The sequence below is a fragment of the Ostrea edulis genome, chromosome 8 (assembly GCF_947568905.1).
Source record: "Ostrea edulis chromosome 8, xbOstEdul1.1, whole genome shotgun sequence".
In the NCBI taxonomy this organism is placed as follows: domain Eukaryota; kingdom Metazoa; phylum Mollusca; class Bivalvia; order Ostreida; family Ostreidae; genus Ostrea; species Ostrea edulis.
Genome location: NC_079171.1, coordinates 19,102,114 through 19,125,352, shown reverse-complemented (window position 1 = coordinate 19,125,352; position 23,239 = coordinate 19,102,114). Strand labels below are relative to the sequence as shown.

Sequence of the window (23,239 nt, the reverse complement as noted above, 5' to 3'; positions counted from 1 at the left end):
AGTTAAACTGTTAGATACAAGTTAGATACAAGTTAAACTGTTAAATACAAGTTAGATACAAGTTAAACTGTTAGATACAAGTTAGATACAAGTTAAACTGTTAGATACAAGTTAGATACAAGTTAAACTGTTAGATATAAGTTAGATACAAGTTAAACTGTTAGATACAAGTTAGATACAAATTAAACTGTTAGATACAAGTTAGATACAAGTTAAACTGTTAAATACAAGTTAGATACAAGTTAAACTGTTAGATACAAGTTAAACTGTTAAATACAAGTTAGATACAAGTTAAACTGTTAGATACAAGTTAGATACAAGTTAAACTGTTAGATACAAGTTAGATACAAGTTAAACTGTTAGATACAAGTTAAACTGTTAAATACAAGTTAGATACAAGTTAAACTGTTAAATACAAGTTAGATACAAGTTAAACTGTTAGATACAAGTTAGATACAAGTTAAACTGTTAGATACAAGTTAAACTGTTAAATACAAGTTAGATACAAGTTAAACTGTTAGATACAAGTTAGATACAAGTTAAACTGTTAGATACAAGTTAGATACAAGTTAAACTGTTAGATACAAGTTAGATACAAATTAGAGACATGTTAAATGGTTAGATACTTAGATTGTTTGAATGTCTGTTTTCATAAATGTTTGGAAGTTCACTTTATGTGTCCTTTTTATTTTAGCTAAAATTTAATAAAGTTTAGTTTTTATTAAGAAATGAACATCACTTTTGAGATGTTCATGGTCAGTATAAATGGATTTGGATTTGAGGCAATTTGCATTAAATCCAAATCCATTCATATTGACCATGAACAGCTCAAAAGTGATGTTCTTTTCTTATATTAAAGTATATTCATTTACACCATTTTTTTTTTTACATTGCTTGTATAAGTTAGGAAGTATTTTGTTGCATAAAATAAACTCCTAAGATCCACCTATGTCACAGTCGTATTGTGACATACGTCAAACCATAGACATGACGTCACACTTCGTCTTACCCTGCCTTTTATCAACATTGCACGGTGCTCTGTATTCTGGAGCTAGGAGACCACAAGATTTGGATGGTAATCCATGTAAGTTCACAATCTTAATCCGAGGTATGACTTTGCGAGATCTTTGTAGGCCTAATACATGTTTTTTTTTTCTTTCTTCAAATCATTACGCTCTCTCAATCGCGTGCTTTAAACTAGTTCATAATTTGTTCATAGTCAATATGAATGGATTATGGCGCGTCCTAAAATTGGTTGGTTCATAGAGAAAAATGTGATTTGCAATATAAATATATATGAATGAATTAGTATCATGGTCATGATATATGCTACTATTTAAGAAAAGCACTGTAATATGAGAAGTACTAAATGATACAAATTCTCCAATCATTATAGCATGTAATTTATTAATTTGATTGAATCTGTCAACAGTTAATTATATGTTTTATTTGTACATAAAAGTTTACTTTCAAATTTACCTCTGTAAGTCGATCACCTGAGATTTCCTGGGTTATGACTTATTGCAATAATTATTTCATAAATTAGTAACATATCTTTGCATTGGTTTGATATTTCAAATCAAACCATGTACTGGGTGATACCACGCAAATCAAATAGCATAAGTTTTTTTACCATCATTTAAAGTACTGGAATCAATAAATTACAAATTAAAAATAGAACTTAATAACAAACAGAAACACAAACAATTAATTTGGGAATATATTTAAATATATCAATCTTGCCTTTATTGCTAAAGATCACAAAATAGCCTATAGGGTATTGTTATTTGGGACCCCAGAGTAATAAATGCCCTCTAAAAAACCAAAGATAAAAAAAAAAAAATCAATTTTTGTCCTGATGAGGACAGTGTCTAGCATTGTTGAATATCCTCATTAAATGTCGCGGGCCAGAGTCGTCAGCAAGTGTGTTAAGCTTGATAACTGTAAACCACTGGGTGACAAACTCGACATTGATGGATTGATTTTTACACTGCTCTGATGTGACAACAGAGAACCAGTGCCTATCAATGGTAATGTTTTGTTACATCCTGGCTCTCAGGCACTCGTTTGATGTTAATATTTGAGTGTCTAATATTGACGTACCTGACAACCATACTGTTTTAAATGGATGGGATGTACTGGTAAATAGATTTAACAACATTTTTAGCAAGGTATGTTGCCATTTTTTATTTTGATGTTGTGAGATACAGTTTTACTTTTTTTTAGTGTGATTCAGGTAGTGTTTAACATTTAAACGAACCTAATATTCTTTTTCTGAAGGTACATTATTGTACAGTACAAAGCCGATTTTCATACGTGTAACTAGGTATCATGAGTATGGGAAGAAGAACAAAAATTGTGAATTTCATGGGCCATATACACGTAGCACCCTTAAGTGTGGTGGTCAAAATCATGAAAAAAATGGTGATTTTTATTTAAAATTTCTTCCTTTTTCGTTAAAATTAAAATCATGAAATTTATGGCCTTGTGTCATTAGAGTTATAGGGCTGGGGTGGCGCCATGGATCATATAATTATACAGTCATGAGTGAAAATAGAACAATTCTTTAAAAAGCTTTGCACAACTCCTGTACAATTTGGAGTAAAAACTATAGAAGCCATGTATTAAAGTTTCGGATTTCATTACAGTATACAGGGAAATATTCACCCCTGTTTCATTTCTGCCATTTTCACTCTTGTCAGTGGGCAAAATTAAATCTGAGCGAAACTGTTTTGTTCTCTTTTAACAGAACTAGCTGTGCCTGGGCGAATTCAAAACGGGGCAAAACTGTCTGCATGTGTAGAAAGGTGAAAATAACAGGGGACAAAAATAACTCTGTATACAGGCCCAGGGGTTCGACATTTTAGAGTGGGGCTATAACTCTATCAGGGGTTCATACTGTGAAAATACATTAAAGGTTTAAGCATCTTCTTTATTCCTGAATAATCTACTAAGTTAACAAGCTAGATGCATATAGTGACATTGATTTTGGAGGCCTCTGTAAAATGGCTATGATCCTCATTATAACAAAAACACACATGTAATAAAAACCTTTAGGAAACAAACGGGTTGTGTAGTACTACGTTAAGAGTGCATTGATATTTGAGCTAACCAGAACTAAAAAGCTGAGGTGATCTATTCAGATTGAAGTTTTCTGTCTGATATTGTCTTCAGTATTTTTTACTTTTCAAGAACCTGCACTTACTATAGGCCAATTCTTAATACTAGCAAACTGAAATAAACCTAACTGCAACCCTAACTGTAATCCTAACTGTAATCCTAACTGTAATCCTAGCTGTAATCCTAACTGTAATCCTAACTGTAATCCTAACTGTAATCCTAGCTGTAATCCTAACTGTAATCCTAACTGTAATCCTAGCTGTAATCCTAGCTGTAATCCTAGCTGTAATCCTAACTGTAATCCTAGCTGTAATCCTAGCTGCAATCCTAACTGTAACCCTAACTGTAATCCTAGCTGTAAACCTAACTGTAATCCTAACTGTAATCCTAACTGTAATCCTAGCTGTAATCCTAACTGTAATCCTAACTGTAACCCTAACTGTAATCCTAGCTGTAAACCTAACTGTAATCCTAACTGTAACCCTAACTGTAATCCTAGCTGTAAACCTAACTGTAATCCTAACTGTAATCCTAGCTGTAATCCTAACTGTAATCCTAACTGCAACCCTAGCTGTAATCCTAACTGTAATCCTAACTGCAACCCTAGCTGTAATCCTAACTGCAACCCTAGCTGTAATCCTAACTGCAACCATAGCTGTAATCCTAACTGCAACCATAGCTGTAATCCTAACTGCAACTCTAGCTGTAATCCTAACTGCAACCCTAGCTGTAATCCTAACTGCAACCCTAGCTGTAATCCTAACTGCAACCCTAGCTGTAATCCTAACTGCAACTCAGAGATTTTGAAATGAAAAAAAATTCACAGGTCATGTGGACTAGTGAATTAATGAAATTTACTGGTTTGAACAAATATTTACGGGTCACTAGTTTATACTTAAATGAAAAAAAACCAACAACAAACAAATGAGAAAAAAAAACAACTTTAAAACAAACTAATATTTAATGTAAATTAGCCATAATATTCAAGATTTCGTGAGAAGATACTATAGTAAATTTGACCGTTTGAATGTCATCCATGTGGCTCCAATTGCATTATTGAATAAGCAGACTCCAAGGGCTACAAAGGTGCACACATTTGTATGAACAGCAAAGGAGCCCCAACCCAGAATGGTCTGCATGCCGAATTCCATTAAATCTCACTGATGCATCTGTCCACTTGACTAAGTCGAATTCACGTAACAATTAATGATGCATTAGTGGCTTCCTTCAATATCCACTTATGATTTGAATATGATCCAGAAAATTGTAAAAAGAAAATCATCTAATTTCGCACTTGCAATGTCTACATTCGTTTGCAACTGTGGTATAAATGTTTGGTACTCAATCCCAAATCAGAAAGGAGCTTGAATTTACTCATTTAAATACGCAGATTCAAACATTTAGTCGATTTCACAACTACATTTAAAAACCATGCACATAAAGAGGTTAAAGTTCCAAATTTATTGTTTACATGTTACTGCAGATCCTTGGGACTGATTATATACAAAAAGACACACCAAACTTTAAAAATATTTACCGGTTTTGCCGGTGGGACTGACAGAATTCAAAAACTCTGCAACCCTTACCAGTAATTCTAGCTGTAACCCTAACTTTAACAGCGACCTTAGCTCTAACCCTGGGTACATGTGTTCACATAGGGATTTAGTCATTTTGTTTTAAATTTTTGATGGCGTTAAATTCTCTCACAGAGACTTACTGAAGAAGTTTAGGAGAGGGAATAATGGATCGAGTCATTATGTCGATTTTTCTGCTCATCTCTCTTTGTGTATAGATCTCATGTAGATATGATTTTATCCCAACATTTTCTTAGTTTTTATTTTCACCATAGTTATTGATAAATATCAAGGTCAAGGAAATTTAGTGTATTCTGTAACTTGATCGATATATTCAGATGAAACCTGAATAATGTTGAAAGTCTTTCTGATCTTCATCTATATATAAATATATTATTCCAAATATGCCCCGATATCAATGAACCACATAGTGGATATAATAGTCTCATAAGGTCAGTTCCGTTTTTATATTTATTTATACAATTGTAGATATGATAAGAAATTATGATTGCGTTTTCGTGTATGTAAATGCAGGATAACCTCTGAGATGGAGAAATAGAAAAGCCAAGCTATAGCGTTAACCGAGGCATTTGTATTTCAAACAACATTTTGGAACCAAGGAGGTTATCCTAGCGCTTCATCATACATGAAAACAAGAATTTTATTTCTATTCTACTACGGCTCAGAAATATACAGCTGATCGTTTTTCGATATAGCTAAAAATTAGGCCACTGCATGGTCACTAGGTCAGTTTCTGAAACGGCCTACATTGTTTTTGCTGACGAGAAAGGTGAGATGTTAGGGGTATTCTAAATCTATTTTGAAAAATATATTTCAAGTATTTAGTTTGGTGTTGACAGATTATATCAATTGGTTTGAATGGAGTTCAAGTAAAACTTGTCTGTGCTTTAATGCCATGTCTACTTGGGTAATTGTGTATCACACTCGGAATGCAGAGGATTGGTTTATATACTGAATGACAAATATTCCTCAGTTATTTATGAATTTATTTTACAATATATATTGATTGATTTTTATGATTATAAGATTGAATTATCAGTCATTGACTTTATTGTTGCATTAGCAAAACTTGAAGTGCAATCGGGCTTATGTATAAATTTTCTCCTAATCAATTAATCATGTTAATTAATACGTATGAAGGGATATTGTAGAATAATGACCATGCACTGCATTCCTTTGATCTTTGAATGTTACTGAATGTTTCAGTGCTTACATTAATTCAATTAATGTTTTGTCAATGGTAATCCTTACTTTCTGAGTTTAGTGTTTATAATTTGTGATGTAGGAACTCATGATAATACAATACCAGAGTTTTGTTCTGTATGGAGTTAGTCAGAGCTTCTATTTTACAGAAGGAATACGTCTTGGTGAATTGAATTGTGGGGTTTTCTACTATCCCTGGTCATGCTTTCATTGTGTATATACCTACATAATGCAATCCACCTAGACATTTCTATACTATATCATGTGGACAGTGTTTTTGTTATGATGGATCCAGTTTTAATTATAATGAACGAAAATGCTATAATTTTGAAATCCCATTATTTATTTATATCAGAAGTTCTGAGGCTGGTTGCAATATCATTCCATTGGAAATCAATCATCCCTGCATGCTGGATTCAGTCACTTGTGTAATATCATTAATTAGTTACTTCACTTTGATGTACATATTTGCATAAACAACGGTGGTAATTTGCATATGATAAAATTAATCAATAACTGCTTTTATTTGGTATGTAATTTTTTTAGCTTGTTTCATAATGGAATCTGGTAAGATAACTGAAGTTATTTTCTTTAAATATTTGTTTTTTTTAAGGTAAAGGGTTTTTAAAACTGCATGATTTATTTAAAGTATACTCATGGAAATGGGAGTTTTGTTACATTTGGACCAAGAGATTGGTATATTTCTATTACTGTGTAAGAAATCCTATTAACTATGTTAGAAATCATTGTGTCCTCTTTTTCGCATTAGTTCTAAGGAATCTGCAGCTCTGTTGTCACTCGCTGACTACACATCTAGAGACTTCATGAAGTTCAAATGAGGATTTATGCATTTTGATATTTAATGGAAACTGACATTTTTGCTACATGTGCAGACACACATGTATGTTGAAAGAATGCATCTGTTGCATGAAAAAAGACAATTTAATCATCGATCTGCTGCGTGCAATTCTTTCCTTCAAATTTTAAATATGTATAGCAAACTATATTGAGGAGGGTCAATAAAATCAATGATAGAACCACTTCGTTCAGTTTGACGTTTTTTATTTTTGCTTTTAACAGTAACATGAGTAAATGGTCAAGTTTGCTCCAAAAAAAAGTAAATTTAACATACAACATTGACTTAGCTGTCTAGAAGTAAAACATTATTGACAACATTGGCTTAACTGTCTAGAAGCAAAGCATTTGATATGTACAATATTGACTGTGTTGTCTATAGATGTATAGTATTACATACAATATTGACTGCTGTCTAATATAGGAGTCAAAGGTTACATACAACATTGACTTAGCTGTCTAGAAGCAAAGCATTACATACAATATTGAATTGTCTAGGAGTAAAAAAGTTGCATACAAAATTAACTGTTGTCTAGAAAACATTGCATGCGTACAATATTTATTGCTGTCTAGGAGTAAAAAGTTGCATACAAAATTGACTGTTGTCTAGGAGTAAAAAGTTACGTACAATATTCATGATTGTGTTGTCTAGGAGTGAAAAGTTGCATATGTACAATATTGAATTGTCTAGGAGTAAAAAGTTGCATACAAAATTAACTGTTGTCTAGAAAACATTGCGTACAGTATTTATACTGCTGTCTAGGAGTAAAAAGTTGCATACAATATTGACTGTGTTGTCTAGAAGTGAGAAGTTACGTACAATATTGACTGTGTTGTCTAGTAGTGAGAATTAGTTAGGTACAATATTGACTGTGTTGTCTAGAAGTGAGAATTAGTTACGTATAATATTGACTGTGTTGTCTAGAAGTGAGAATTAGTTACGTACAATATTGACTTTAGCAGTCTAGAAGTAAAAAATTACGTTCAGTATTGACTGTTGTCTAGAAGTATATGATATGTAGGTACATGTATGAATGAAATGCTTTACTTTGGATATAAATGAAGATGACAATGTACATGCCTGTCACAGAGATAGAATATTATGTACATCTGACAATACATGCTCTAGCTCATAGAGATAGAATATGTAGATCTGACATTACATGCTGTCACAGAGATAGAATATGTAGATCTGACATTACATGCTGTCACAGAGATAGAATATGTAGATCTGACATTACATGCTGTCACAGAGATAGAATATGTAGATCTGACAATACATGCTCTAGCTCACAGAGATAGAATATGTAGATCTGACATTACATGCTGTCACAGAAATAGAATATGTAGATCTGACAATACATGCTGTCACAGAGATAGAAGATTATGTACATCTGACAATACATGCTCTAGCTCACAGAGATAGAATATGTAGATCTGACATTACATGCTGTCACAGAGATAGAATATGTAGATCTGACAATACATACTCTAGCTCACAGAGATAGAATATGTAGATCTGACATTACATGCTGTCACAGAAATAGAATATGTAGATCTGACAATACATGCTGTCACAGAGATAGAATATTATGTACATCTGACAATACATGCTCTCACAGAGATAGAATATGTAGATCTGACATTACATGCTGTCACAGAGATAGAATATGTAGATCTGACATTACATGTTGTCACAGAGATAGAATATGTAGATCTGACATTACATGCTGTCACAGAGATATAATATGTAGACATTACATGCTGTCACAGAGATAGAATATGTAGATCTGACATTACATGCTGTCACAGAGATAGAATATGTAGACATTACATTCTGTCACAGAGATAGAATATGTAGACATTACATGTTGTCACTAGAGATAGAATATGTAGATCTGACATTACATGCTGTCACAGAGATAGAATATGTAGACATTACATGCTGTCACAGAGATAGAATATGTAGACATTACATGCTGTCACAGAGATAGAATATGTAGATCTGACATTACATGCTGTCACAGAGATAGAATATGTAGACATTACATGCTGTCACAGAGATATAATATGTAGACATTACATGCTGTCACAGAGATAGAATATGTAGACATTACATGTTGTCACAGAGATAGAATATGTAGACATTACATGCTGTCACAGAGATATAATATGTAGACATTACATGTTGTCACAGAGATAGAATATGTAGACATTACATGCTGTCACAGAGATAGAATATGTAGACATTACATGTTGTCACAGAGATAGAATATGTAGACATTACATGCTGTCACAGAGATAGAATATGTAGATCTGACATTACATGCTGTCACAGAGATAGAATATGTAGACATTACATGCTGTCACAGAGATAGAATATGTAGACATTACATGCTGTCACAGAGATAGAATATGTAGACATTACATGCTGTCACAGAGATAGAATATGTAGACATTACATGCTGTCACAGAGATAGAATATGTAGATCTGACATTACATGTTGTCACAGAGATAGAATATGTAGATCTGACATTACATGCTGTCACAGAGATAGAATATGTAGACATTACATGCTGTCACAGAGATAGAATATGTAGACATTACATGCTGTCACAGAGATAGAATATGTAGATCTGACATTACATGCTGTCACAGAGATAGAATATGTAGACATTACATGCTGTCACAGAGATAGAATATGTAGACATTACATGCTGTCACAGAGATAGAATATGTAGGTCTGACATTACATGCTATCACAGAGATAGAATATGTAGATCTGACATTACATGCTGTCACAGAGATAGAATATGTAGACATTACATGCTGTCACAGAGATAGAATATGTAGACATTACATGCTGTCACAGAGATAGAATATGTAGATCTGACATTACATGTTGTCACAGAGATAGAATATGTAGACATTACATGCTGTCACAGAGATAGAATATGTAGATCTGACATTACATGCTGTCACAGAGATAGAATATGTAGACATTACATGTTGTCACAGAGATAGAATATGTAGACATTACATGTTGTCACAGAGATAGAATATGTAGATCTGACATTACATGCTGTCACAGAGATATAATATGTAGACATTACATGCTGTCACAGAGATAGAATATGTAGATCTGACATTACATGCTGTCACAGAGATAGAATATGTAGATCTGACATTGCTGTCACAGAGATAGAATATGTAGATCTGACATTACATGCTGTCACAGAGATATAATATGTAGACATTACATGCTGTCACAGAGATAGAATATGTAGACATTACATGCTGTCACAGAGATAGAATATGTAGATCTGACATTACATGCTGTCACAGAGATATAATATGTAGACATTACATGTTGTCACAGAGATAGAATATGTAGACATTACATGCTGTCACAGAGATAGAATATGTAGACATTACATGCTGTCACAGAGATAGAATATGTAGATCTGACATTACATGCTGTCACAGAGATAGAATATGTAGATCTGACATTACATGTTGTCACAGAGATATAATATGTAGATCTGACATTACATGCTGTCACAGAGATAGAATATGTAGATCTGACATTACATGTTGTCACAGAGATAGAATATGTAGATCTGACATTACATGCTGTCACAGAGATATAATATGTAGACATTACATGCTGTCACAGAGATAGAATATGTAGATCTGACAGTACATGTTGTCACAGAGATAGAATATGTAGATCTGACATTAAATGTTGTCACAGAGATAGAATATGTAGACATTACATGCTGTCACAGAGATATAATATGTAGACATTACATGCTGTCACAGAGGTAGAATATGTAGATCTGACATTACATGCTGTCACAGAGATAGAATATGTAGACATTACATGCTGTCACAGAGATAGAATATGTAGATCTGACATTACATGCTGTCACAGAGATAGAATATGTAGACATTACATATTGTCACAGAGATATAATATGTAGACATTACATGCTGTCACAGAGATATAATATGTAGACATTACATGCTGTCACAGAGCAGTGCTCGAGCTGGGCTTCGCCATTTTCGCCAATGGCGAATTTTTTTCAAAAATGGCGAAAAAAAATTGAAAGATGCGAAAATCCCTTTTTGCAATAAATTGTATTTTTAATCCTTTGTCAGTGACACATTATCGCCTGTTTGTTTATGCAGTCAACGCGTGCGACCGGAAATCTCGCGTCGCTCCAGTGCACACAGAGCTGGTCACAGCCTCAGGTAATTTATGGCTGCAAAAAAGTCAGTGATTATGTAATAAAGTACATCGGACAGCTGTTTACCCTGCTGTGGTCAATTGTTTAACATTTAAAGTCTTATTCATTATCGTGTTATCATTTCCACATTAAATGTCAATTCTTAACCAGAGAACCGACTGGTAATTAAATTGGCCGTATTATTGTGTATAATGTATATCTGAATACATCAATTGTTTGTTTTTGCGGCCAAACTCGTTGATTACAAGATTTTGATTTTGATGTGTTTGATTTTAGTTCGAATATTTCATAAATAATGCGGTCGGTCACCATTGATATGGACATGGCAATTTTAATAAATAATTTTCTTTGAAGTTCAGTGCGCAACAGTATAAAAATGCTAATCTCATAAGACTATGCACCCCATTCTATTTTGACACTAAACTTGTAGCTTCTGACCCTAGTCAGTCTAAAATTTAAAAAATATCTATGTTTGGCTTTACAGTCAACCCCACCTCCTCAAACATCTAATTCTGTCCAAATTGCAAAATCTTCCATACAATTTAAACGGAAATTTAATAGGGAGTGGTTGAGATACGACTCTAAATTGGGCTTGATGTTTTGTGACATCTGCATTTCGGCTAATGTACACAATGTTTTCACTGAGGGGTGTAGCATCATGAAGTTTATATTTATATGATTTATTATCTGAATTTTGATTTCCATAATAGAATTTATCAAACAAATCAACTTTTTATTATTTCAGAAAGAAATGTTTAGGTATGGTAGCTGGATATGATTAAGTAATGTAACTGATTCAAAATGCTAAAATAAGTGTAATGAATAAAATAATATATAATATGATGGAAATAATTGTAAAGCATGTGATTATTTGTGCCGCACCACTCCCCGAAAAAGTGGCGAAAGGGAATTCTGGTCCAGTGGGAGCACTGTCACAGAGATAGAATATGTAGACATTACATGTTGTCACAGAGATAGAATATGTAGATCTGACATTACATGCTGTCACAGAGATAGAATATGTAGATCTGACATTACATGCTGTCACAGAGATAGAATATGTAGACATTACATGTTGTCACAGAGATAGAATATGTAGACATTACATGCTGTCACAGAGATAGAATATGTAGACATTACATGCTGTCACAGAGATATAATATGTAGATCTGACATTACATGCTGTCACAGAGATAGAATATGTAGATCTGACATTACATGCTGTCACAGAGATATAATATGTAGACATTACATGTTGTCACAGAGATAGAATATGTAGATCTGACATTACATGCTGTCACAGAGATAGAATATGTAGACATTACATTCTGTCACAGAGATAGAATATGTAGACATTACATTCTGTCACAGAGATAGAATATGTAGACATTACATGCTGTCACAGAGATATAATATGTAGACATTACATGCTGTCACAGAGATAGAATATGTAGACATTACATGCTGTCACAGAGATAGAATATGTAGATCTGACATTACATGCTGTCACAGAGATAGAATATGTAGACATTACATGCTGTCACAGAGATAGAATATGTAGATCTGACATTACATGCTGTCACAGAGATAGAATATGTAGACATTACATGTTGTCACAGAGATAGAATATGTAGACATTACATGCTGTCACAGAGATAGAATATGTAGATCTGACATTACATGCTGTCACAGAGATATAATATGTAGACATTACATGTTGTCACAGAGATAGAATATGTAGATCTGACATTACATGCTGTCACAGAGATAGAATATGTAGACATTACATTCTGTCACAGAGATAGAATATGTAGACATTACATTCTGTCACAGAGATAGAATATGTAGACATTACATGCTGTCACAGAGATATAATATGTAGACATTACATGCTGTCACAGAGATAGAATATGTAGACATTACATGCTGTCACAGAGATAGAATATGTAGACATTACATGCTGTCACAGAGATAGAATATGTAGATCTGACATTACATGCTGTCACAGAGATAGAATATGTAGACATTACATGCTGTCACAGAGATAGAATATGTAGATCTGACATTACATGCTGTCACAGAGATAGAATATGTAGACATTACATGTTGTCACAGAGATAGAATATGTAGACATTACATGCTGTCACAGAGATAGAATATGTAGATCTGATATTACATGCTGTCACAGAGATAGAATATGTAGACATTACATGCTGTCACAGAGATAGAATATGTAGATCTGACATTACATGCTGTCACAGAGATAGAATATGTAGACATTACATGTTGTCACAGAGATAGAATATGTAGATCTGACATTACATGCTGTCACAGAGATAGAATATGTAGACATTACATGCTGTCACAGAGATATAATATGTAGACATTACATGTTGTCACAGAGATAGAATATGTAGATCTGACATTACATGTTGTCACAGAGATATAATATGTAGACATCACATGCTGTCACAGAGATAGAATATGTAGATCTGACATTACATGCTGTCACAGAGATAGAATATGTAGATCTGACATTACATGCTGTCACAGAGATAGAATATGTAGACATTACATGCTGTCACAGAGATAGAATATGTAGATCTGACATTACATGCTGTCACAGAGATAGAATATGTAGACATTACATGCTGTCACAGAGATAGAATATGTAGACATTACATGTTGTCACAGAGATAGAATATGTAGATCTGACATTACATGCTGTCACAGAGATAGAATATGTAGACATTACATGCTGGATAGGTAGTTGAATTCTACCTTACTTAAAAGTATGCATTATTTGGACTGTCTTATTCTTCCTAACTACAAAATTTTATTATCCTGAGACTTAAATACTATTTAACTGGTACCAAGATATTTGTCCTTGTGACCTTGGCCATCTTTGGTCAATATTGGGGCATTTGTGTTTCACAAACACATCTTGTTAATTCTGAAACCATGTAATTCTACTTTGATTTAAATGCACTGGGTTTTTTTATGCGAAATCCATAAAAGTATTTTAACATGATTCTTTATCGGTCAGCAAAATGAAGACTAGAAGAAGCTTAATTTTGAAACAATTATGCATGCGTACAACATATTAGATTATGTTCACAAATTCTTATGAGTTTAAGACAGAAATTGGCTCTTAACAAATGTACCATTAAAGATTGGAAATTGGAAAGTTTTGTTTTTCTTTTGCATGTGTTATTTGACATGTATTATGGGGATAGGGTAACCGTATTCATCCTTTTGGGTGTTCATGCAGTCCCAACCCCTATAAGTGTCCTCAGTGACTTTTTAATTCCTCATAAATGAAGAGCCCCTCCCCCCACAATTTACCTAATACATGGTGATAGCTTAAGGTAAATTGTAGGGGGAGAGGCTATTCTTTGGGTAAAATTGTCATCTAAAAGTTAAAATCTGTGACTAAATATGCAAAATTAAGATGCTTTATATTATGAAATTAACAATTCACAGGTTTGTTTGTATAGATAAAAAGACTCGAGTCTTTGTTTACATGCATTTAACACAGATTTAAGGCTAAAATATTGCTTTTATTCTTGCATTAAGAATTAATAAGGTCAATATTTTGGCTGTCAATATTAAATGATCGAGTTAAATTTTTAATGTTTAACATTAAAAATGCGCCCCCCCCCCCCCCCCCAAATTTCAAAAGTCATGAACCAGTACTATCGAATCTTTATTTGAGGTTGCAGCGAGCCAGCGCAAAGCACTAGCTCGTACTGTGAGCTCTAATGACTAGAGAGCGGGAAATAATCCGAGCTAAATCCAAACCTCTAACAAGGAAAAACTTTTGACGCCAATCCCAGAAGTCCCTTGTCAAAAATGGCTGAGATCTCGCAAAGTCACACCTTGGAATATGATTGTGAACTTACGTGGATTATCATGCTAATCTTGTGGCCTCCTAGCTCCAAAATTCAGTGCACAATTAGGCGAAATGTTTAACGAAGTGCAATGTTTATGAAAGGCAGGCTAAGATGATGTGTGACGTCGTGTCTACGTTTTGACGTACGTCATAATAAGACTGACAGTGGCAGATCTTAATACGTACTTGTTTCCATCTGTAAAAGTCATACTACCGGGACAATATTGAATATACGTAAACATTAGGCATATGTAATGGCATCGAATACAAATTGTGTATAATCGACTGCAAACCACAAATCTGATTAAAATACTAAATTCTCAATAGGAATTTATTATTCCAACAAGAAAAAAAGGGAGACTAACTTTAAATTGTTAGAATATGTGAGGGAGCACAGGTACTGAATTTGAGTGCTATTTAAAAAATTGAAAAAATTACCAAAAAAAAAAAAAAAAAAATGAAAGGAAGTCGGTCGGATTGAAAACATTTTTTTTAAAAATCTGGGGTTTTTGTTTGCTTGTTGTTTTTTGTTTTGACTAAAAATACTGAGTGCTTGAATCCATTTCCTTTTAACGTGCGGTAATGCAAACCACGATGATTTTAATGATTTTTTTTAAAAATCTGGGTTTTTTGTTTGTTTGTTTGCTTGTTGTTTTTTGTTTTGACTAAAAATACTGAGTGCTTGAGTCCATTTCCTTTCAACATGTCTGGTAATGCAAACCACAATGACACCCCCCCCCCCCCCCCCCCATATCCCTCATGATAACCATATATACAGCCCATTAGTTGAATTCATCGATTTATTTTTAAATTATCATTATATTGAAATGCATTTTATGTCCAAAGGTAGTGCTGTTTAAACACAGTTTTACAAACTTGAAAGGTTTGGGCATTTTTATCGTACAATTAGTAACTTGAAAAAATTGAGATAGGAAAAAGGAAAGCATACAGTTCAGAACACAGTGTCGTGCATCAAAGGTTAAGCAAGTCACAATGAAGGCAGCAGAAATAAAATGTATATAGCATAAAAATATTTTAATCACATTCATGTACACATGTTTTAATGATTTTTAATGTAAAACCCCAAGATAAAATTCAAATCATTTACAAAATTGAACCTGATCAAAGCATGAACATTACAAAATATGTACATACATGACTTGAAGCTGCGCTCGCTCAAACGGTAGCACCGTCAACATATTAAAATTTCTGGTATATATACAATGTATATGTATGTATGTCTGCATTGCCAGCATGCAACCATTTCACTTGACCTTATCTAAATCCACAATTTACTGTTCACAAAACTTCTGGTTTAAATCTTATCACTTAAAAACTTTCTGATTCAGGGTATCAGTGTAATTAAAGGATTTCCCAATAAAATTGATTGATTCTGACTTGGTATTGTTATTGATGTAAGTATCAACCATTACTTAACCACGACGACAGCTATTATGGTATCATTAACCAATATCTCTCACTGCTGACGTACATTCCCACCCCCGATAATGTGATGGCAATCTCTGGTATTAATGTTCTGCCTTAGGCCAGTTGTTACATATAATAGGGATAACATAGTTTCTGGATTTCTAAATAATTAAACACAAACAAATTAGTGTTCTCTAGAGTTATGACAACTTATTCCATAGAAAGTGACAACGCCATGGTGTATTTGATGATGTACAAGTAAAGTTCCATGTATTGGACTTAGCCTGGTATAAATTTCTCCTGACGTGCAGGTAATTATTTCTTCAAGTACCTGCACTTGCCAAACTGTATATGTAAACGCATATTGAATGGTTATGAAGTTCTATGATCAGAAAGATGAGTGAATGTCGTGAGAAACCAATATTACGTCAGGTATATATATATAATCAAAAGAAGTTTTTATTATCACATGATCAACATGATTATGTCTCTCATGTTAACATTATAAACTTATAATCCATTTATCTTTATTTTAACAATTAGCTATAGTGCTTTCAAACTGCATGCAACTGCCATAACTGGGGACCATAGCAACTATTATGAACTATCAATCTAGTTCATGCTGGATGTAGACCACAAGATGAGAGATAAATACTGTGAAATAGAATTTGTTTGAAGTAATGTATTGCATGGAAAATGGTTTGTCATCATTGACAGTTAAGACATTTTATAGAAATATTCGAATTTAAACATAGATATAAACACATGCATGCAGTTTCTCATCTTCACAAACCAAGTTTCCAATTTTCTTACTCTAGCTTATCTCATTGTGTTGATCACTTGCAAAAATGGCAGTTTCTAAGGTTTTAGGACTTTTAGATTGTTGTCAATCAAATTGGTAAGTTCCCTCCTCAAATTCAGCTCATGGATTTTTATATTAAAATAAAAAATTTGATTTTTGATTTTTAACAGATTATAAGAGCTGACATATTTATATTGTGTCAGGCTAAAAATAAATATATGTTTGTTTCCCCTCCCCCGGCCGGGTCAAAAAAAAAAGGGCTCGGGCCAAAATTTTTTTTTTACCAAAATTCGCGTTTTTTTTATTATTCTGGAACAAAAATTGTGTCTGTTCCAAATTTTACTTTCGCTATTTTTGGAAGTCGCCGGGATTTATCTCTCGAAGTTTCAATGTTGTCGGAAGATTTCAAAGATGGGTGACACAAAGATCACTTTGTCGTCTACTGTAAGAATAAAATACAAACAAACATCAAAAATCGGAACGATTGTGGTAAATCGACTTTACAGTTACTCTAAAAGTTGTTCGTGGAACGACGTGTTGAATGATTTAACCGCAGATGATGATCACAACATAGATAAGTATACGAGGTCTCTGTCACTGTGTCGGACAAGCTTACAAACGGCGTGACTTTCGAGCCAGGTTTTCATGAACAAATAAGTTATTTTTTAAGAAGTACATTTCTGATATGTTATTAAGTACATCTGTTTCTACTAAGTCAAGAATAAATGTTTTTGTTTTGAATGTTTTCTTTGAAAAGATGTAATGTTTCTATGTAGGTATTCATAAAGTAAACCAAAATATTGCATCCACCGAGTGCATTCACACTGACAATTGTCCAAGAATATGAATTATAAATGCCAGCAGACATGTCAATCCAGTGACCAACATTAAAACAAGCTCGACCAATACATGGCATACACTTCTTCTGTCATGTATAGTATTGAAAATGACTATCGGTGCTCTGAGCTGCTTTTTCTTAGGTGTTTCGAACGAAAATTTCCAAAAAAAAAAAGCTTGCCTGGTCTGTTTCAAAAGTCAGACCCTGGGGAGGGGAAACAAACATTCTTTTAAATATGGCCTTATTTAGATTTTTTCATTCAAATGAAGAGACGTCATGAGCTGTAGGTGAAGTACCACAAATGTAGACCTATATGTAGTGCTCAGGGCCGTAACAGTGAGGGTTCTTTATCATGCCTACGTCTGCCACAACATGGAACCTTGGGTTTTAAGATCTCATCTGAAAGACCTGTGACTCTCCCTTCTAAATGCTGAGTGTTTGGCAAAGGAGCAGTTCCTACCTATTTTTGCAGCTTTGATTGGATGCTAACACTCTATAACCTTGGAGGTGCTGTGATTGGTAAAAGTCCCCAATTAATTTAAGGCATGAATTAAAGTAGCATATTGTAGGGGATACTGTTACAAATTTTCAACCTTTGATTAGAAAGATTGCCAGTTGATTTCATGTGAGATATGAATATGAAAACATTGAAAGAAATTGAATATTTTATCGTTACATTCCAACATGGGTACAATACATATTTAGTCAATTAACTGCTGTGTAAAACACATAGCCACAAGAAAATTGAGGTGCAAAAGAGTTCCAACAACACATGTTGCATCATATTCCAACAAATCAAGGGAACATGTACATCTTCAACTGGGAGTCACACTAGTACTAATAGTAGTACCAATAGTAGTACTAATAGTAGTACAAATAGTAGTACTAATAGTAGTACTATTAGTAGTACAAATAGTAGTACCAATAGTAGTACTAATAGTAGTACAAATAATAGTACCAATAGTAGTACTAATAGTAGTACCAATAGTAGTACTAATAGTAGTACTAATAGTAGTACCAATAGTAGTACCAATAGTAGTACTAATAGTAGATGTTTTGTTTTGAGTATTACAGACTGAGTTAGCTACAGCTATGAGATATTTTATGGCTTTATCATTTCAGACTGTGAATTGACCATGGAGGATGTTGGTCCCCCCAATGGCTCCCCAGCACACTCTGGTTCCCATGGCAATCTCGCTGTCACAGCAGACTATGACTACCTCATCAAATTCTTAGCTCTAGGTAACCATAAATTCATTGCTTACTAGCCCTTTTAATTTTTCATTTAATGAAATGTGGCAATGTTTCTCCTGAATGACAAGGTTTTCTTCTCTACAAGATGTACGTGGTGAAACCTTGTAAGCAATACTTAACCAGGATATTGGGGCCTGAATGGCTTATTTAAAGAATTGAATAAAGTGTTTTTATATTATTTTGATACACATGTATCATCCAAAAGAAGTGCAAAACTGTTCATCGTGTTTAATTTCGAATCCCCTAACGTTTTCAAGCGTTCGTGACAATTGTAATTTCCTCTGCTAGCAATTTTGAAGGCTTTAGCAATAAATCTTTCAATTTAATGAAGAGGATGGTTACAGAATTTCCCTGTTCACCGTTACTCAGATTATTCAGATATTGCTGATCAATAGCAAAGGCTGTAGCAGTGGCCAAAGACAGATTAGAAGCATTAGCCTGAGCTAGCCATTGTAGCAGATAATGAATGTCAATTTGGACCAAAGTGATAAAGGCAAGATCTAATAGAGAAGAATGACATACAGATAAAACAAGAACAGCAACATTGTCTTTTGTGGTTATCTTGCTGTACATTTATTGAAAAAAGTATTTCAAATCAGATTGAATTCAGTTTCAAAGTCATTTTATATTGACTACTGATTTGAATAGGGAGATCTAATATTGGAGAGGTTCACTTCGATAAGTCTTTTTCTGTGCAATGCCTCTAAATTGATTAAGAAAATTAAACCTTTTTATCCTCTCACAATTCACCGTGAGAGGGTATACTGTAAACGTATTATATTTGGCGTGTACGATATTTGGCGGAAATCTTTTTTTCAACAAGTTAGCATAGATTTGAAAGGCGCTAAATAGAATACACAGCCAAATGTAATACATTTACAGTATATAGTAAAGAGATTGTTCATGTGTGGGTGCATGAATATGTATATGTCCAACACTGAGCTTGCAGACACTATGTTAGACCACATTTTTTGCTTCATTGAATGTAGCTTTGTTTTCAAGAGAAAAAGAATTATATTGGGGTCAAAGGTCAAGGTCACTACATGACTTCGTAAAAGTTTGCAGACATTCTAGAGGCCATATTATTTACTCAATTGATTTGATACTTCACATTTAGCTTTATGAAATTAAGGGAGGAAGAACCCTATTGAGTTTGGGATCAAAAGGATAGGGTCACTATATGGGACTTCAGAAAAAATCTTACATGCCTGCATTGTGAGGGAATGCTCCACTTAGCAGAATTCCTCTGTCAAGTACCTGCAGGATTTCCTAGGCTGTGACAATTGAACAAAATCCTGCAGAGAGCACCAGTTCATATTTATTTTTGGGAAAATGGATAAATACTGAGTATAGTATATAGCATATGATTTAGTGAAATTCAAAATACAAACTTGGCAATATGATCCCAAGTACATTATTGTGCATGTAATGTTATGTAACAATCTCTCTATCCAACATGCCAACATGTTGCTATATCTCCCCAAAGGTTTCAAATCTGGACAATCATACATAGCCAAAGGTTGGTCATGTGTTTGTTGATTTTCAGCTTACCTAAGCTGAAAGCTCAAGTGAGCTTTTCTGATCACTTGTCGTCCGTTGCTTTCTGACTGTCTGACTGTTTGTCTGTAAACTTTTCACATTTTCAAACCACTGGGCCAATTTCAACCGAACTTGGCAAAAAGCATGCTTGGGTAAAGGGGATTCAAGTTTGTGCAAATGAAGGCAACACCCTTCTCAAAGGGAAGATAATAGCAAAATATTGAAAATACACTGACAAATTTTACAAATCTCCAGAATCAATAGTCCAAAAATTTCAATCAAACTTTGCACAAAGCATCCCTAGATGAAGGGGATTCAAGTTTGTGCAAATGAAGGGCCATGTTCCATTCAAAGGGGAGATAATCACAAAAATACAATAAAAACCCCACTAACTCTGGGCCAGAAATGTTCAAATTTATATGAAAGCTTCCAGACATAGTGCAGATTAAAGTTTGTTAAAATTATGGTCCCGGGGGTAGGATGGGGGCCACAATAGGGGATCAAAGTGTGGGGATAATCTTTAAAATCTTCTCAAAAACCACTAGTACTGGACCAGAAAAGTAGAAATTTACATGAAAGCTTCCTAGCTGACATAGAGTAGATTCAAGTTTGTTTTAATCATGGTCCATGGGGGTAGGATGGGGCCACAATAGGGAAGTTTCATATGCTGATATATATATAGAGAAATTATATCTTTAAAAATATCTCTTGAACTATTTTTATGTATATATATATATATATATTTATATAATTATATATATATATATATATATTGCCATATATATATATTTATATAATTATATATATATATATTATAAGTTTATTCCAATTTTCCAATTTATTCCAATTTTGGGCCCAGAGGGTTAGATTGGGGCCACAATAGGGACTAAGATTTTACATACAAATATATATGGAAAGTCTTCAGATATGGGCCAAGGTGACTCATGTGAGCGATGTGGCCCATGGGCCTCTTGTTTTATCAAAAGTTTAGATGAAATTTCTTGTTCATATTTGAGGAAATATGAATTGTGCTTTTTTATTACACCCCCACCCCCACCCCCCCCCCCACCCCCCAGGCAACAAAATTAAGGGGAAATACTCGCTAAATGCGAGTTAAAAATTGAAATTGCGAGTAAAAAAACACAAGCGATTGCAACTTTTTGCGAGTGAAAAAACCCCGATCTTTTCCCGGATTTCCTCGGTTTATTGGCTGTACTTTGAAGTTTAATTACAATAACCTTGTGCATAGAAACGCTTTACAGAATAAATATACAAGTATTGAAAAAGTAAACGTGGATCGAATAAATAACTAAGGCCAAGGTCATCTCAGTCAGTGATGTCGAAGATGGCCTACTTCAAGCACACTTCGGGCGTCTCAGTGACGTCTGATTTAAACAGCAAGCATGTTGATCTCGTCCGTGTCTACATGAAACAACACATGACAGTGTGTTACCGTTTCACGCGGTGTCCTTCTACATTCTATAGTCAAACACTTCCGAGTTCGCGGGGTTTTCTATTCAACTAGAATTTTTTATCTATGAAATTTCCAAAAGTTTTGAACATACAGTTTGAATTGGCGCAAACAGTCTTGAAGATTTCAATCCACATGATGTTTTAAATAGGTGGTAGATCTCTGGACAGCGAGTACGCCGCACAAGTGCTTGTTTTCTTAAAATTCATGTAAAACAGCAATCGATTGAAAAATGCTAGTGAAAGCTCAATTTTGCTAGTTTGAAAATAATCCACTAGCTAAAATTTGCTAGTAGTGAAAAAGGGTAATTTCGAACCCTGTCTCTCTCTCTTTCTCTCTCTCCCCCCCCCCCCCCCCCCCTTGTAGAAGGAGGGGTACATATATTGCACATGTTAGTCTGTCTTGTGCAATGGAGATTTCATACTATAAGTACACATCAACATCCACATGATCCCTATCAAATCGCTATTATATACTAGTGGTTGGTCAGCACAAGATCAGGGTCACTATCAGGCCACGCTGGTTTTATGTGTGTAATGGACCTTGTGCAACAGATAACTGGAGATCACGTACTTTACACATTATCATGCAAATGATCCCTATTGCTTTAACCTATTGCTCATATAGGTCAATAGATCAATAAGTTAATTAATCTGTATAGGTCAATAGATCATTAAGTAATTAGTTAATCTGTATAGGTCACTGCCTGCATTTCCAACACCTTGCTTCCCCTTTTTAGCATATTTTGCATAATATTCAAATTGCAGTGATTTGGGAAAAGGTGAGATACCTTAAATTCTTGAAAATAAGCTGTGGCTTATTCTAAGTTTTGATAAGAAAGTGGGGGTAATTTTTTCAAAGCTGTCTTATTTTCAAATTGTGGCTATAATAATCTGCAAGAAAGTATTGCGTTAAATTGATTTTACAAATGTCAAATAAAAAAGATATGTTTATTTCGAAGTAATATTAGCTCTAAATCAGAAAATTTTAT

At 33.9% G+C, this 23,239-nt stretch overlaps 1 protein-coding gene across 8 annotated transcripts in view; it reads left to right on the top strand.

Annotated features, from left to right (window-relative positions):
* LOC125661909 (ras-related protein Rab-27B-like) overlaps positions 1-23,239 on the top strand; it is a 52,959-nt gene that overhangs the window by 6,343 nt on the left and 23,377 nt on the right. For 4 of the 8 annotated variants that reach the window (XM_056147082.1, XM_056147081.1, XM_056147084.1 and 1 more), the window contains exon 2: positions 19,107-19,226. In XM_056147082.1, coding sequence (XP_056003057.1) covers positions 19,107-19,226 — 120 coding nt within the window. The other 4 variants (XM_048894058.2, XM_056147083.1, XM_056147085.1 and 1 more) reach the window with 3 other exon arrangements.